Raw genomic sequence first — 18,433 nt, forward strand, 5'->3', positions numbered from 1 at the left:
GACACTTTGTTTTTGTGACTAGGCCTCCTCCAGGTACTGCAGTCCTGTATAAGGATACTTGCTTGTGTTAAAGTAATGACATTTCGTTCTGTGCTGTAAAGTGGTCCCCGGTACCGGGCCGCAGAAGAATTTTTTATTATTATTATTATTTTTTAATACAATATGTGCTCCGATTTGTAATGATGAACCCAATAAGTGAATCCAAACAAAAACAAAAAATAATACAGTACCAGTTGTTATTGTCAAAAATATATATACATATATATTTTGAAAAAAAAAAGAAAAAAAGAAAAAATATATATATATCTATATATTTTAGAAATACAACTTGTACAGTAATATTATTATTAATTATTTGTATTCACTTTTCGGGTTTTAAAAATATATTTATATTTTAAAACGTTTATATTTTGAAATATATATATAAATACATGCACCTGGGGATAAGTTGATTGGCAACACTAAATTGGCCCTAGTGTGTGAATGTGAGTGTGAATGTTGTCTGTCTATCTGTGTTGGCCCTGCGATGAGGTGGCAACTTGTCCAGGGTGTACCCCGCCTTCCGCCCGATTGTAGCTGAGATAGGCGCCAGCGCCCCCCGCGACCGCAAAAGGGAATAAGCAGTAGAAAATGGATGGATGGATGGATATATATATATATATATATATTTATACTTGGAAAATTACAACTGGTATGTATTTAAATTTTTTATTTTTATTCACTTTTCGGGTTCATCATTAAAAGGTAGTACATTTTGTATTACAATTTTAATTATTTTCAAATTTTTATGGCGGTTTTATTTATACCTTTTGTATACAGGTGGCAACTTGTCCAGGGTGTACGCCGCCTTCCGCCCGATTATAGCTGTGATACGCACCAGCACCCCCCACGACCCCAAAGGGAATAAGCGGTAAAAAATGGATGGAAGGATGGTATACATCCATCCATCCATCCATTTACTACCACTTGTCCCTTTTGGGGTCGCTGGAGCCTATCTCAGCTGCATTGATGCATTAAATTCTTAATCATTATTGATTTTTTATTAAATTTTCATTCGATGCACATTTTTTCTTAGGTGAGGGAAGACCCCCCAAAAAGGGATAAGCGGTAGCAAATGGATGGATGGATGCAAAATTCAAACCAGTGATGTCACTGTCAAACATACTTGCCAACCTTGAGACCTCCGATTTCGGGTGGTGGGGGCGTGGTCGGGGCGTGATTAAGAGGGGAGGAGTATACTCACAGCTACAATTCACCAAGTCAAGTATTTCATATATATATAAGAAATACTTGAATGTTAGTGTTCATTTATTTACACATACACACACACAACACTCCTCTACTCATTGTTGAGTTAAGGGTTGAATCGTCCATCCTTGTTCTATTCTCTGTCACTATTTTTCTAACCATATGCATGTACAGTAGATGGCAGTATTGTCCTGTTTAAGAGTGTCACAACATTGCAGTTTAAACAGCAATGTTGTCTGCTGTAATTACGGCAGACAAACTGCTGTACGGTAGACGAAAACGCGACTGCTGTTGTTGTGTGTTGTTACCGCACTCGGAGGACGTTAATAAAACTGCCTAACAATAAACCCACATATGGAGCTGGAGGGGGCGTGGCCTCCAGCTCCGCCTGAATGTCGTAAGATTTACAGAAGAAAATTTGTCCCGGGAGTTTTTGGGGAGAGGCGCTGAATTTCGGGAGTCTCCCGGAAAATCTGGGAGCGTTGGCAAGTATGCTGTCAAAGCATTGGAATATGGCACCGCTTTATGGAATGTTTACAAGACAAGCACAACAAAAATAAGATTGTTGCGCATATATATATATATATATATATATATATATATATATATATATATATATATATATATATATGTGTGTGTGTGTGTATTTAAATGTAAAAATACTTATATATTTTTTTATATATACATATAAGAAAGAAAAGTTAACCCAAATTATGCAAACATTTTTTTATTTCGACGCTAAATGAGCATGCGCAGAAAAAAACGACTTACAACAGGGGAATTGGTTCTCGTCGTTGGCTGAAAAGAACCGGTCAAAAACCTCGACTCGTTCGGTACTCGTCGCTCACCCAAAAGAACCGTTCCAAAGCCTCGACTCGTTCACCAACGCCCCATCGCTAATGTCTGCCTCTGGCGTCTGAGAGCCAAATGGCCCGCGTCGGCCACCGTACTCGCTACTCCTTCCTGACGCCATAGTGCGGCAACATGTCTGCTAAAGCAGCGAAACAGCGATTATCGGCAAGAAAAGGTGGCTGCGAGCAGGATGAAGAAGAGCCTCAGTTGCAGGCTGTTTTAGTCGCCGACAGCTTCAACCGCAAATTCTTCCCGGTGACCAAAGACCACCCGCGGGTATGTCAGCGTCTATGCTAACATTAGCAGCTAGCATGCTATTCAATATATATGTCACTCATACTAACCTTTAATTACATACTTACTTTAATATCAGCAACTCCTAACATTGACCTATTGTGTAATGTTATAATAATATAATTGTTCGTCAGACTTTACTGCCCCTCTTTCAATATTCAATATAATCCGTCCAAGAACAGACAAACGGTATAAAGTTTAAGTTTACACCAGGGTTGACCATTATGTACATCAGGGTTGTCCAAAGTGTGGCCCGGGGCCATTTGCAGGTCATTTTTAACGGCCCCACGGTGAATTTAAAAATAGTATTGAAAAAAACTAAAAACATAAAAAGTGATATAAAAGAGCAAACAGGTGAAATGTAACAAGAAAATGTTGCAATGCTTTAATAACACAAAGTTGCCATGCAGGCTGTTTCTTTCTTCAGATATTTTGTTATTTAAACGGGGATAGCAGCTCCATTCTATGTGTCATACTTGATCATTTCGCCATATTGCCATATTTTTGCTGAAAGGATTTAGTAGAGAACATCGACGATAAAGTTCGCAACTTTTGGTCGCTAATAAAAAAGCCTTGCCTGTACCGGAAGTAGCAGACGATGTGCGCGTGACGTCACGGGTTGTAGGGCTCCTCACATCTGAACATTGTTTATAATCATGGCCACCAGCAGCGAGAGCGATTCGGACCGAGAAAGTGACGATTTCCCCATTAATTTGAGCGAGGGTGAAAGATTAGTGGATGAGGAAAGTCAGAGTGAAGCACAAAAAAAAATGAAAAAGCAACGGCTCCAGGCGGGGGCGGTGGGAGCGTTTCAGATGTAATTAGACAAGAACAGACAAACGGTATAAAGTATAGACTTGTGTGATGTTATAATAATATAATTGTTCGTCAGACTTTGCTGCCCCTCTTTCAATATTCAATATAATCCGTCCAAGAACAGACAAACGGTATAAAGTGTAGACTTACAACAGGGTTGACCATTATGTACAGCAGGGGTGTCCAAAGTGTGGCCCGGGGCCATTTGCAGGTCATTTTTAACGGCCCCACGGTGAATTTAAAAATAGTATTGAAAAAAACTAAAAACATAAAAAGTGATATAAAAGAGCAAACAGGTGAAATATAACAAGAAAATGTTGCAATGCTTTAAAAACATAAAGTTGCCATGCAGGCTGTTTCTTTCTTCAGATATTTTGTTATTTAAACGGGGATAGCAGCTCCATTCTATGTGTCATACTTGATCATTTCGCCATATTGCCATATTTTTGCTGAAAGGATTTAGTAGAGAACATCGACGATAAAGTTTGCAACTTTTGCTCGCTAATAAAAAAGCCTTGCCTGTACCGGAAGTAGCAGACGATGTGCGCGTTACGTCACGGGTTGTAGGGCTCTTCACATCCTCACATAGTTTAAAATCATGGTCACCAGCAGCGAGAGCGATTCGGACCGAGAAAGCGACGATTTCCCCATTATTTTGAGCGAGGATGAAAGATTCGTGGATGAGGAAAGTTAGAGTGAAGCACAAAAAAAAAAGAAAAAGCGACGGCTCCAGGCGGCGGCGGTGGGAGCTTTTCAGATGTAATTAGACAAGAACAGACAAACGGTATAAAGTATAGACTTGTGTGATGTTATAATAATATAATTGTTCGTCAGACTTTGCTGCCCCTCTTTCAATATTCAATATAATCCGTCCAAGAACAGACAAACGGTATTAAGTATAAGTTTACAACAGGATTGACCATTATGTACATCAGGGGTGTCCAAAGTGTGGCCCGGGGCCATTTGTGGCCCGCAGGTCAATTTTAACGGCCCCACTGTGAATTTAAAAATACAAATGAAAAAACATAAAAAGTGATATAAAACAGCGAACAGGTGAAATGTCACGAGAAAATGTTGCAATGCTTTAATAACACAAAGCTGCCATGCAGGCTGTTTTTTTCTTCAAAGACCTACTGAAATGATATTTTCTTATTTAAACGGGGATAGCAGGTCCATTCTATGTGTCATACTTGATCATTTCGCGATATTGCCATATTTTTGCTGAAAGGATTTAGTAGAGAACATCCACGATAAAGTTCGCAACTTTTGCTCGCTAATAAAAAAGCTTTGCCTGTACTGGAAGTAGCAGACGATGTGCGCGTGATGTCACGGGTTGTGGAGCTCCTCCAATGTTTATAACCATGGCCACCAGAAGCGAGTGCGATTCGGACCGAGAAAGCGACGATTTCCCCATTAATTTGAGCGAGGATGAAAGATTCGTGGATGAGGAAAGTCAGAGTGAAGCACAAAAAAGAAAAAGCGACGGCTCCAGGCGGCGACATTGGGAGCGTTTCAGATGTAATTAGACAAGAACAGACAAACGGTATAAAGTATAGACTTGTGTGATGTTATAATAATATAATTGTTTGTCAGACTTTCCTGCCCCTCTTTTAATATTCAATATAATCCGTCCAAGAACAGACAAACGGTATAAATGTAGACTTACAACAGGGTTGACCATTATGTACATCAGGGGTGTCCAAAGTGTGGCCCGGGGCCATTTGTGGCCCGCAGGTCAATTTTAACGGCCCCGCGGTGAATTTAAAAATAGTATTGAAAAAAACTAAAAACATAAAAAGTGATATAAAAGAGCAAACAGGTGAAATGTAACAAGAAAATGTTGCAATGGTTTAAAAACATAAAGTTGCCATGCAGGCTGTTTCTTTCTTCAGATATTTTGTTATTTAAACGGGGATAGCAGCTCCATTCTATGTGTCATACTTGATCATTTCGCCATATTGCCATATTTTTGCTGAAAGGATTTAGTAGAGAACATCCACGATAAAGTTCGCAACTTTTGCTCGCTAATAAAAAAACCCTGCCTGTACCGGAAGTAGCAGACGATGTGCGCGTGACGTCACGGGTTGTAGGGCTCCTCACATCCTCACATTGTTTAAAATCATGGCCACCAGCAGCGAGAGCGATTCGGACCAAGAAAGCGACGATTTCCCCATTAATTTGAGCGAGGATGAAAGATTCGTGGATGAGGAAAGTTAAAGTGAAGCACAAAAAAAAAGAAAAAGCGACGGCTCCAGGCGGCGGCGGTGGGAGCGTTTCAGATGTAATTAGACAAGAACAGACAAACGGTATAAAGTATAGACTTGTGTGATGTTATAATAATATAATTGTTCGTCAGACTTTGCTGCCCCTCTTTCAATATTCAATATAATCCGTCCAAGAACAGACAAACGGTATAAAGTGTAGACTTACAACAGGATTGACCATAATGTACATCAGGGGTGTCCAAAGTGTGGCCCGTAGGTCATTTGTGGCCCGCAGGTCAATTTTAACGGCCCCACTGTGAATTTAAAAATACAAATGGAAAAACATAATAAGTGATATAAAAGAGCAAACAGGTGAAATGTAACAGGAAAATGTCGCAATGCTTTAAAAACATAAAGTTGCCATGCAGGCTGTTTCTTTCTTCAGATATTTTGTTATTTAAACGGGGATAGCAGCTCCATTCTAGTTGTCATACTTGATCATTTCGCCATATTGCCATATTTTTGCTGAAAGGATTTAGTAGAGAACATCGACGATAAAGTTCGCAACTTTTGGTCGCTAATAAAATAGCCTTGCCTTTACCGGAAGTAGCTGACAATGTGTGTGTGACGTCGGGTTTTATAGGGCTCCTCACATCCTCACATTGTTTAAAATCATGGCCACCAGCAGCGAGAGCGATTCGGACCGAGAAAGTGACTATTTCCCCATTAATTTGAGCGAGGATGAAAGATTCGTGGATGAGGAAAGTCAGAGTGAAGCACAAAAAAAAAATGAAAAAGCGACGGCTCCAGGCGGCGGCGGTGGGAGCGTTTCAGATGTAATTAGACAAGAACAGACAAACGGTATAAAGTATAGACTTGTGTGATGTTATAATAATATAATTGTTCGTCGGACTTTGCTGCCCCTCTTTCAATATTCAATATAATCCGTCCAAGAACAGACAAACGGTATAAAGTTTAGACTTACTACAGGATTGACCATTATGTACAGCAGGGGTGTCCAAAGTATGGCCCGGGGCCATTTGTGGCCCGCAGGTATATTTTAACGGCCCCACTGTGAATTTAAAAATACAAATGAAAAAACATAAAAAGTGATATAAAAGAGCAAACAGGTGAAATATAACAAGAAAATTGTGCAATTTTTCAATAACATGAAGCTGCCATGCAGGCTGTTTCTTTCTTTAAAGGCCTACTGAAATGATATTTTGTTATTTAAACGGGGATAGCAGGTCCATTCTAGTTGTCATACTTGATCATTTCGCCATATTGCCATATTTTTGCTGAAAGGATTTAGTAGAGAACATCCACGATAAAGTTTGCAACTTTTGCTCGCTAATAAAAAAGCCTTGCCTGTACCGGAAGTAGCAGACGATGTGCGCGTGACGTCACGGGTTGTAGGGCTCCTCACATCCTCACATTGTTTATAATCATGGCCACCAGCAGCGAGAGCGATTCGGACCGAGAAAGCGACAATTTCCCCATTAATTTGAGCGAGGATGAAAGATTCGTGGATGAGGAAAGTTAAAGTGAAGCACAAAAAAAAAAGAAAAAGCGGCGGCGGTGGGAGCGTTACAGATGTAATTAGACATAAAAAGTAACATAAAAAGTGATATAAAAGAGCAAACAGGTGAAATGTAACAAGAAAATGTTGCAATGCTTTAATAACACAAAGTTGCCATGCAGGCTGTTTCTTTCTTCAGATATTTTGTTATTTAAACGGGGATAGCAGGTCCATTCTAGTTGTCATACTTGATCATTTCGCCATATTGCCATATTTTTGCTGAAAGGATTTAGTAGAGAACATTGACGATAAAGTTCGCAACTTTTGCTCGCTAATAAAAAAGCCTTGCCTGTACCGGAAGTTGCAGACAATGTGTGCGTGACGTCACGGGTTGTAGGGCTCCTCGCATTGTTTACAAACATGGCCACCAGCAGCGAGAGCGATTCGGACCGAGAAAGCGACGATTTCCCCATTAATTTGAGCGAGGATGAAAGATTTGTGGATGAGGAAAGTTAAAGTGAAGCACAAAAAAAAAGAAAAAGCGACGGCTCCTGGCGGGGGCGGTGGGAGCCTTTCAGATGTAATTAGACAAGAACAGACAAACGGTATAAAGTATAGACTTGTGTGATGTTATAATAATACAATTGTTCGTCGGACTTTGCTGCCCCTCTTTCAATATTCAATATAATCCGTCCAAGAACAGACAAACGGTATAAAGTATAGACTTACTACAGGATTGACCATTATGTACAGCAGGGGTGTCCAAAGTGTGGCCCGGGGCCATTTGCAGGTCATTTTTAACAGCCCCACGGTGAATTTAAAAATAGTATTGAAAAAAAACTAAAAACATAAAAAGTGATATAAAAGAGCAAACAGGTGAAATGTAACAAGAAAATGTCGCAATGCTTTAAAAACATAAAGTTGCCATGCAGGCTGTTTCTTTCTTCAGATATTTTGTTATTTAAACGGGGATAGCAGGTCCATTCTATGTGTCATACTTAATCATTTCGCCATATTGCCATATTTTTGCTGAAAGGATTTAGTAGAGAACATTGACGATAAAGTTCGCAACTTTTGGTCGCTAATAAAATAGCCTTGCCTGTACTGGAAGTAGCAGACGATGTGCGCGTGATGTCACGGGTTGTGGAGCTCCTCCAATGTTTATAATCATAGCCACCTGAAGCGAGAGCGATTCGGACCTAGAAAGCGACGATTTCCCCATTAATTTGAGCGAGGATGAAAGATTTGTGGATGAGGAAAGTTAGAGTGAAGCACAAAATTAAAAAAAGCGGCGGCGATGGGAGCGTTTCAGATGTAATTAGACAAGAACAGACTAACGGTTTAAAGTATAGACTTGTGTGATGTTATAATAATATAATTGTTCGTCGGACTTTGCTGCCCCTCTTTCAATATTCAATATAATCTGTCCAAGAACAGACAAACGGTATAAAGTATAGACTTACTACAGGATTGACCATTATGTACAGCAGGGGTGTCCAAAGTGTGGCCCGCAGGTCAATTTTAACGGCCCCACTGTGAATTTAAAAATACAAATGAAAAAAACATAAAAAGTGATATAAAAGAGCAAACAGATGAAATATAACAAGAAAATGTTGCAATGCTTTAATAACACAAAGCTGCCATGCAGGCTGTTTCTTTCTTCAAAGGCCTACTGAAATGATATTTTGTTATTTAAACGGGGATAGCAGGTCCATTCTATGTGTCATACTTGATCATTTCCCGATATTGCCATATTTTTGCCGAAAGGATTTAGTAGAGAACATCAACGATAAAGTTCGCAACTTTTGGTCGCTAATAAAAAAGCCTTGCCTTTACGGGAAGTTGCAGACAATGTGTGCGTGATGTCACGGGTTGTGTAGCTCCTCCAATGTTTATAATCATGACCACCAGAAGCGAGAGCGATTCGGACCGAGAAAGTGACGATTTCCCCATTAATTTGAGCGAGGATGAAAGATTTGTGGATGAGGAAAGTTAAAGTGAAGCACAAAAAAAAAAAAGGGACGGCTCCAGGCGGTGGGAGCGTTTCAGATGTAATTAGACAAGAACAGACAAACGGTATAAAGTATAGACTTGTGTGATGTTATAATAATATAATTGTTCGTCGGACTTTGCTTCCCCCTCTTTTAATAGTCAATATAATCCGTCCAAGAACAGACAAACGGTATAAAGTGTAGACTTACAACAGGGTTGACCATTATGTACATCAGGGGTGTCCAAAGTGTGGCCCAGGGCCATTTGCAGGTCATTTTTAACGGCCCCACGGTGAATATAAAAATACAATTGAAAAAAAATAAAAACATAAAAAGTGATATAAAAGAGCAAACAGGTGAAATGTAACAAGAAAATGTTGCAATGCTTTAATAACAGAAAGCTGCCATGCAGGCTGTTTCTTTCTTCAAAGGCCTACTGAAATGATATTTTGTTATTTAAACGGGGATAGCAGGTCCATTCTATGTGTCATACTTGATCATTTCGCCATATTGCCATATATTTGCTGAAAGGATTTAGTAGAGAACATCCACGATAAAGTTCCCAACTTTTACTCGCTAATAAAAAAAGCCTTGCCTTTACTGCAGGGGTCACCAACGCAGGGCCCAGGGGCACCAGGTCGCCCATAAGGACCAGATGAGTCGCCCGCTGGCCTGTTCTAAAAATAGCTCAAATAGCAGCACTTACCAGTGAGCTGCCTCTATTTTTTAAATGTTATTTATTTACTAGCAAGCTGGTCTCGCTTTGCTCGACATTTTTAATTCTAAGAGAGACAAAACTCAAATAGAATTTGAAAATCCAAGAAAATATTTTAAAGACTTGGTCTTCACTTGTTTAAACAAATTCATTAATTTTTTTACTTTGCTTCTTATAACTTTCAGAAAGACAATTTTAGAGAAAAAATACAACCTTAAAAATGATTTTAGGATTTTTAAACACATATACCTTTTTACCTTTTAAATTCCTTCCTCTTCTTTCCTGACAATTTAAATCAGTGTTCAAGTATTTTTTTATTTTATTGTAAAAAATAATAAATACATTTTAATTTAATTCTTGATTTTAGCCTCTGTTTTTTTGACGAAGAATATTTGTAAAATATTTCTTCAAACTTATGATTAAAATTAAAAAAAAATATTCTGGCAAATCTAGAAAATCTGTAGAATCAAATTGAAATCTTATTTCAAAGTCTTTTGAATTTATTTTAAAAATGTTGTTCTGGAAAATCTAGAAGAAATAATGATTTGTCTTTGTTAGAAATCTAGCTTGGTCCACTTTGTTATATATTCCAACAAATTGCAGATTGGATTTTAACCTATTTAAAACATGTCATCAAAATTCTAAAATTAATCTTAATCAGGAAAAATTACTAAAGATGTTCCATAAATTCTTTATTACATTTTTTCAAGAAGATTCGAATTAGCTAGTTTTTAGCTGAATTTTAAAGAGTCGAAATAAAAAGATAAATGTGTTTTCTACTCTTTTAAACCATTCAATTAAATGTTTTTTTCATCATTTATTCTCTACAAAAACTCTTCCTTAAAAGGAAAAAAAATGTACGACGGAATGACAGACAAATACCAATTTTTAGATTTATAAAGATGTATTTACTAAAGGTAAATTGAGCAAATTGGCTATTTCCGGCAATTTATTTAAGTATGTATCAAACTGGTAGCCCTTCACATTATTCAGTACCTAAGAAGTAGCTCTTGGTTTCAAAAAGGTTGGTGACCCCTGCTTTACTGGAAGTAGCAGACGATGTGCGCGTGACGTCACGGGTTGTGGAGCTCCTCACATTGTTTATAATCATGGCCACCAGCAGCGAGAGCGATTCGGACCGAGAAAGCAACGATTTCCCCATTAATTTGAGCGAGGATGAAAGATTCGTGGATGAGGAAAGTTAGAGTGAAGCACAAAATTTTAAAAAAGCGGCGGCAGTGGGAGCGTTTCAGATGTAATTAGACACATTAACTAGAATAATTCTGGAAGATCCCTTATCTGCTTATTGTTTTAATAGTGTTTTAGTGATATTGTAAAGTCATACCTGAAAGTCGGAGGGCTGCGGTGACCGCCAGTGTCTCTGAGAGAAAATGGAGGAGCCAAGATCTCAGCTGTCTTTTTGACAGTAGTGTAATGCGGGCATTACACTACAGCAGGGGTGTCCAAAGTGCTAATTGTTTACTGGCACACTTTTTGGAAATGCTATTGCAAAAATAAATACAAAAACATTTAAAAAAGTGGAATGAGGTGAAATTAACGAGAAAAAAGTTGCAATGTTTACACAAAGCTGCCATGCAGGCTCTATTTTTTTATTTATTTTGTCCATCTTTATTATTCTTTTTTTGCCATTGCTCCAAAAAAAGCTGTTATAATGAATTATTGACCTATTCAAGGCTTCAATGATTTCAAATATTAGTGAAGTGAAGTGAATTATATTTATATAGCGCTTTTTCTCTAGTGACTCAAAGCGCTTTACATAGTGAAACCCAATATCTAAGTTACATTCAAACCAGTGTGGGTGGCACTGGGAGCAGGTGGGTAAAGTGTCTTGCCCAAGGACACAACGGCAGTGACTAGGATGGCGGAAGCGGGAATCGAACCTGCAACCCTCAAATTGCTGGCACGGCCACTCTACCAACCGAGCTAAACCGCACCTCTAGAGCCATACGTTCCCTACCCCCGTGCTAGAGAATGAAGAGTGATTACTCGGCATGTCAACATCTTCATTCAGTGCCACACCATCCAAATGCTGAGGCAACCATAATCAACAACATAAACAGATAATGTCTGCAGGAACCTACCATATAGTGAAGGACATACACTATTTGATTTCCTATTATGCAGCTCATTTTTTATTTGACTGTTTTTGAAATATCTTGTGACATCATGCACAAAAGTGCACTTTGTTTGTTTGGAACTATTGTATTTTCGTTGTGTACATACTCACATTGATTTGTAGCAACCCCTGACATTGACCTGTGGTGTGATGTTGGTCAGACTCTGCTGCCCCTGGGTAACGTTGCCATGATCGACTACACGCTGGAGTTCCTCACCTCCACTGGAGTGCAGGAAACTTACATCTTCTGCTGCTGGATGGCCGGCCAGGTCAAAGAGCACCTCCTGTAAGCGCTGCACACCGAGTAAAGCTCCTCCTAGTCTTTGAATAAATCTTACATTTCATCACACAGGAAGTCCAAATGGTGTCGGCCGACCTCCCCGAACACGGTGCACATTATCACGTCAGAACTGTACAGGTCGCTGGGAGACGTGCTCAGGGATGTGGACGCCAAGTCCCTTTTACGCTCAGACTTCCTCTTGGTCTATGGAGACGTGGTGTCCAACATCGACATCAGCCAGGCGCTGGTGGAGCACAGGTAAGGTTTTCTTGGGGGAAAAAGAAGTGTTTACCCAACAAGTCTTAGTCCTGAACTATCCCACGATACAAACCCCGTTTCCATATGAGTTGGGAAATTGTGTTCGATGTAAATATAAACGGAATACAATGATTTGAAAATCATTTTCAACCCATATTCAGTTGAATATGCTACAAAGACAACATATTTGATGTTCAAACTCATAAACTTTATTTCTTTTTTGCAAATAATAATTAACTTAGAATTTTACGGCTACAACACGTGCCAAAGTAGTTGGGAAAGGGTATGTTCACCACTGTGTTACATCACCTTTTCTTTTTTTGGATCCGCTTTGAACTGAACTCTCGCGGCTGTGTTGGAGCCACTATGGATTGAACTTTCAAAGTATCATGTTAGACCCGCTCGACATCCATTGCTTTCGGTCCCCACATCTGAGGTCCTCTCCAAGGTTTCTCATAGTCAGCATTGTCACTGGCGTCCCACTGGGTGTGAGTTTTCCTTGCCCTTTTGTGGGTTCTTCCGAGGATGTCGTAGTCGTAATGATTTGTGCAGTCCTTTGAGACATTTGTGATTTGGGGCTATATAAATAAACATTGATTGATTGATGATTGATTCTTTGAACAAGACTCAATAAACGTTTGGGAACTGAGGAAACTAATTGTTGAAGCTTTGAAAGTGGAATTCTTTCCCATGCTTGTTCTATGTAGAGTTTCAGTCGTTCAACAGTCCGGGGTCTCCGCTGTCGTATTTTACGCTTCATAATGCACCACACTTTTTCGATGGGAGACATGTCTTTCTGAAATAAGCAGGGGCCTCCATGAAAAAGACGCCGCTTAGATGGCAGCATATGTTGTTCCAAAACCTGTATGTACCTTTCAGCATTAAAGGTGCTTTCAAAGATGTGTAAGTTACCCATGCCTTGGGCACTAATGCACCCCCATACTATCACAGATGCTGGCTTTTCAACTTTGCGCCTATTACAATCCGGATGATTATTTTCCTCTTAGTTCCGGAGGACACCACGTCCACAGTGTCTAAATATAATTCAAAATGTGGACTCGTCAGACCACAGAAGTCTTTTCCACTTTGTATCAGTCCATCTTAGATGATCTCGGGCCCAGAGAAGCCGGCGGCGTTTCTGGATGTTGTTGATAAATGGCTTTTCGCTTTGCATAGTAGAGCTTTAACTTGCACTTACAGAAATAGCAACGAACTGTGGTTGGTGACAGTGGTTTTCTGAAGTGTTAATTCCATGCTAAGGCAAAATATCGAGATATATATCGTGTATCGCGATATGGCTTAAAAATATCGAGATATTAAAAAAAAGGCCATATCACCCAGCCTTAAATGTTACACATTAGCAGTGCAGCTACTTTTTGTAGCAACACTTTTGCCCCACACTTACTAGGGGTGGGCAATATCGCAAATTTGGGTATCGATACCGATCCAATACTTCGGAGTATCGATACTTTTGAAAAACAAGTTTGTACTTTTGCCTTTACTAATTGATTATGATAATAATACAACACAGGACGTGTCTAACATCATATTCATGAATTAAACACCAATACAACTTTATTTTCAATAGATACTGCAGGCTCAGGTCCCCCCCCCGTTCAGTGTCACAGAGGACTGGGCTGTCCGTTCACTTGTAATGATCCGTTGATTGTGTTCATATTCATGTTACTTGCTCAGGCGACCCTTGGTCACAAACACTAAGACATCATCGAGTCTTGTAATCCCTCCAAATGACAAAGTCGCGGCTGGACTCCAATGCACCGAGAAAAGAACGAATCATTTAATTAAGTGATTCAGTTCGTTCACTCAAATGATTCGTTCGAACGAACAAATCGTTCGCGAACGACCCATCACTAGGTAGGAGGGTGGAGTGGCGCTCAAATTTTTTTTTAAATCGGAGTGATTCGCTTAATTTGGTGAAGTATCGATACCGTCACGCCAGTATCGATACGATACCGATACTCACCAAGTATCGATACTATCCAGCGCCCTGCCCAACAAATTACGGTTATCTGTTCGACATCTTCCCGCTTGAAGCCAAACCACTGCCAGACGACGGTTTTTCTTGGGAATGAATTCTTCTTTCATTTGTTAGCAGATTCGCACCTTCTCTCTTTCCTGTTACCACAGCTAACGTTAGCCATGCTGCTAACTCTCTTCCCCGCGAGGGCGTATACGTATGGAATTCCTCAGGGTTCTATAATTGGTCCTAAGTTATTTACAATTTTCATTAATGATTTTTGCGATGCATCAAGTTTCTTAACATTTTTTATGTTTGCTTATGATACATCAGCAAACATTTTTTCTGGAAAAATTTTTAATGAACTTTTGGTAAAAAATAGAGCAAGAAATGACAGTGCTTAAAAACTGGTTTGATATGAATAAAATATCACTTAATATTGCTGAAACAAAATGTATGATATTTGGTACCAAAACTGAGGTATCTAATGAAGTAAATATAAAAAAAAATGGAGATAAAATTGAGCGTGTCTTTGATACTAAGTTTTTGGGAGTTATAATTGACTATAAATTATCATGGAGACAACATGTAAATTATCAAAAACACTTGGTATTTTGTATAAAACTAAAGAATTACCTAATTATAATTCTTTGTTAACAATTTATTATACTTTGATACTTCCATACATGACATACTGTGTAGAACTCTGGGGAACCACTTTTAAAACCATAATTAACGATATTGTTTTGCTGCAAAAAAAAAAGCTGCACGGCTAATAAACAAAGCAGGATATTATGACCATACCCATCCATGATTTGTTAAATCAAAACTTATGAAATTTCAAGATATTGTTTATTATAAAATAACGCAGATAATGTTCAAAGCCAAAATTAAATACTCTTCCAGAAGGAATTCAAAAATACTTCTCTCAACAGAAACGCAAATACAATCTAAGAGATGAATCTAAGTTGTTAAACGTAGATGTTTATCTGTTCTCGGTGTTAATTTGTGGAATTCTGTTGGTAAAGAAATAAAAATGAGTGACTCAGTATTTAATTTCAAAAAGAACATGTCACGATGTATTTTAAAAAGTTATGTGAACTAGAAATTTGTTTGTTTGGTTAAATGTTGTATTTAGAAGGTACGTATGTTTATCTATTTACAAAAAAGTGCATGTGTGTAAGTACATATTTTTGTATTATTTGAATGAATGAATGGTTTATTTTGAGCCATGTAAACAAAACAAGAGAATGACATAAAATACAAAAGAAATATATATACATACATTATTTTTACACCTACATTGAAAACATTACATGTGAGTAATCTTCTGTAGATGTCAAGATTGGCTCAAAAGGGAGTGGGAAGAAGTAAACTTATTAGGTCCCACCCCTATACATATACAATATATATATATATATATATATATATATATATATATATATATATATATATATATATATATATATATATATATATATATATATATTGTATAGCTCGGTTTGTAGAGTGGCCGTGCCAGCAACTTGAGGGTTGCAGGTTCAATTCCCGCTTCCGCCATCCTAGTCACTGCCGTTGTGTCCTTGGGCAAGACACTTTACCTACCTGCTCCCAGTGCCACCCACACTGGTTTAAATGTAACTTAGATATTGGGTTTCACTATGTAAAGCGCTTTGAGTCACTAGAGAAAAGCGCTATATAAAATATAATTCACAATTTACAATAATATATATAATATAATTCAATTCAGTGGTTGCTGCTGTATATTGTCTATATATAATACATTTAAATTCACACACACTTACATATATACATATGTACACACACATATATACACACACATATATACAATTTACATATACATATATATATATATATATATGGGGACGGCGTGGCGCAGTGGGGGAGTGGCCGTCAGCAACCCGAGGGTCCCTGGTTCAAATCCCACCTAGTACCAGCCTCGTCACGTCCGTTGTGTCCTGAGCAAGACACTTCACCCTTGCTCCTGATGGGTGTTGGTTGGCGCCTTGCATGGCAGCTCCCTCCATCAGTGTGTGAATGTGTGTGTGAATGGGTAAATGTGGAAGTAGTGTCAAAGCGCTTTGAGTACCTTGAAGGTAGAAAAGCGCTATACAAGTACAACCCATTTATCGTTTATATATATATATATATACATATACACACACAATCACATGCATATACCCAAAATACACACATATCCATCACACACACACACACACACACACACACACACACATATATACACACACATATATGCAATTTATATATATATACATATATATATATATATATATATATATATATATATATATATAAATATACACACAATCACATGCATACACACATGCATATACCCAAAATACACACATATCCATCACACACACACACACACACACACACACACACACACACACACACACACACACACACACACACACACACACACACACACACACACACACACCTATATAAATAATAAATAAATATTTGTTAAAGGGCAACTTAAATGTAAATGTTGAATGACTATATTTCTTTTTGTATTACAAAATTATTAGAAAAGGTAACTTAATTGAAATGTTATGTTGAGCATATAAGCTTTTTTGCTTCTGCCTGTTTCAGTCATGTTATTCATTTTTGAATCGTGATCCATGTTTGAATATCAATCAATCAATCAATCAATGTTTATTTATATAGCCCCAAATCACAAATGTCTCAAAGGACTGCAGAAATCATTACGACTACGACATCCTCGGAAGAACCCACAAAAGGGCAAGGAAAAGTCACACCCAGTGGGCAGGGAGAACTCACATCCAGTGGGACGCCAGTGACAATGCTGACTATGAGAAACCTTGGAGAGGACCTCAGTTGTGGGCAACCCCCCCCCTCTAGGGGACCGAAAGCAATGGATGTCGAGCGGGTCTAACATGATACTGTGAAAGTTCAATCCATAGTGGCTCCAACACAGCCGCCAGAGTTCAGTTTTTGTTTTTGTTTTTGTTCGACTGAAAATAAACTGAACTGAGTATGTAAGAAGGTGCGCTTACTGTCTGTGAGAAGGAGAGACAGGAAAGAGTGAGAAGAGCCCAACTGCGTGAGAACGTTTACTCCAATATCACAAAATAGTCATTTTCTATATCGCACAGAGACCAACCCGCTATGTATCGACTATATCGATAAATCGCCCAACTTCTATGATTACGTCAATGTTTTTTATGGTCACAAAATCTCGTTGTTTTTTTCCTTTCTCCTTCAGGCAACGGCGAAAGATGGACAAGAACATTTCGGTGATGACGATGCTCTTCAAAGAGTCGTCGCCGGGTCACAAGTCTCGCTGCGAGGAAGACGACCTGATCGTCGCCATGGACAGCCGGAGTCAGCGAGTTCTGCACTGCCACAAAACACACGGATTGAAGAAGCTACATTTCCCAATGGCAAGTGACGACTTACACCATGACCACTAGAAAACACGATCTATACTCCGTATCAAAACATTAGAGCAGGGGTGTCAAAGTCAAAATTTTAAACTAAACAAAGCCGCGGGCCAAGGTTGAACAAATGAACCTTTTGATAGGGACCCAAACAAGTTTTGCATTGAATATTGAACAAGCAAGGCTTATATAATTTTATAGTGACATGCAAAATAGAGTTTCAAATAAACAATAATAATAATTAAAAATTAAAGCTGCATGCAGCGTTGGTCGGGTCCGCCTTTGGCTGCTGCCCCCGTGACCCACGGCCGGATAAGCGTTAGAAGACGCCTTGGAGCCACTATTTTGAGAATCTAATGCATTGTGAAAGTAATGCAGTTGTTGTATTGAAGTGAAAATATCAAACTTCCTTTTGATTTTTGCTAAAGTATGGTAATTATTAAAATGTAGGTCTAAGTGAGACCTACATAGGGTTTTTTGTTTCGTGTCTCTCTGACATTCCTACCGGAAGTTACAAGCAGTTTTGTCTGTGTTTTATTCCTAGGAGCAGTTTGTCCGTGTTGTATTCCTAGGGGGGCGGTAGAGCGCAATTTTGAGTTTTGAGGTTAGGTTTTTTCATCAGATCGCATTTTTTGCCAAACCTGATGTGTGTGTCAAGTTTGGTGAGTTTAGAAGCATTTTAAGGGGGTCAA

At 38.7% G+C, this 18,433-nt stretch overlaps 1 protein-coding gene across 1 annotated transcript in view; it reads left to right on the forward strand.

Annotated features, from left to right (window-relative positions):
* Positions 1–2,123: 2,123 nt before the first annotated feature.
* eif2b5 (eukaryotic translation initiation factor 2B, subunit 5 epsilon) overlaps positions 2,124–18,433 on the forward strand; it is a 45,040-nt gene continuing 28,730 nt past the window's right edge. The window contains exons 1-4 of the mRNA XM_061891259.1: positions 2,124–2,376; positions 11,938–12,062; positions 12,129–12,314; positions 17,567–17,744. Of these exons, the coding sequence (XP_061747243.1) occupies positions 2,233–2,376; positions 11,938–12,062; positions 12,129–12,314; positions 17,567–17,744 (633 nt within the window). The 5' untranslated portion in view covers positions 2,124–2,232. The remainder of the gene's footprint in view (positions 2,377–11,937; positions 12,063–12,128; positions 12,315–17,566; positions 17,745–18,433) is intronic.

This window comes from Nerophis ophidion, linkage group LG28, assembly GCF_033978795.1.
Source record: "Nerophis ophidion isolate RoL-2023_Sa linkage group LG28, RoL_Noph_v1.0, whole genome shotgun sequence".
Classification (NCBI taxonomy): domain Eukaryota; kingdom Metazoa; phylum Chordata; class Actinopteri; order Syngnathiformes; family Syngnathidae; genus Nerophis; species Nerophis ophidion.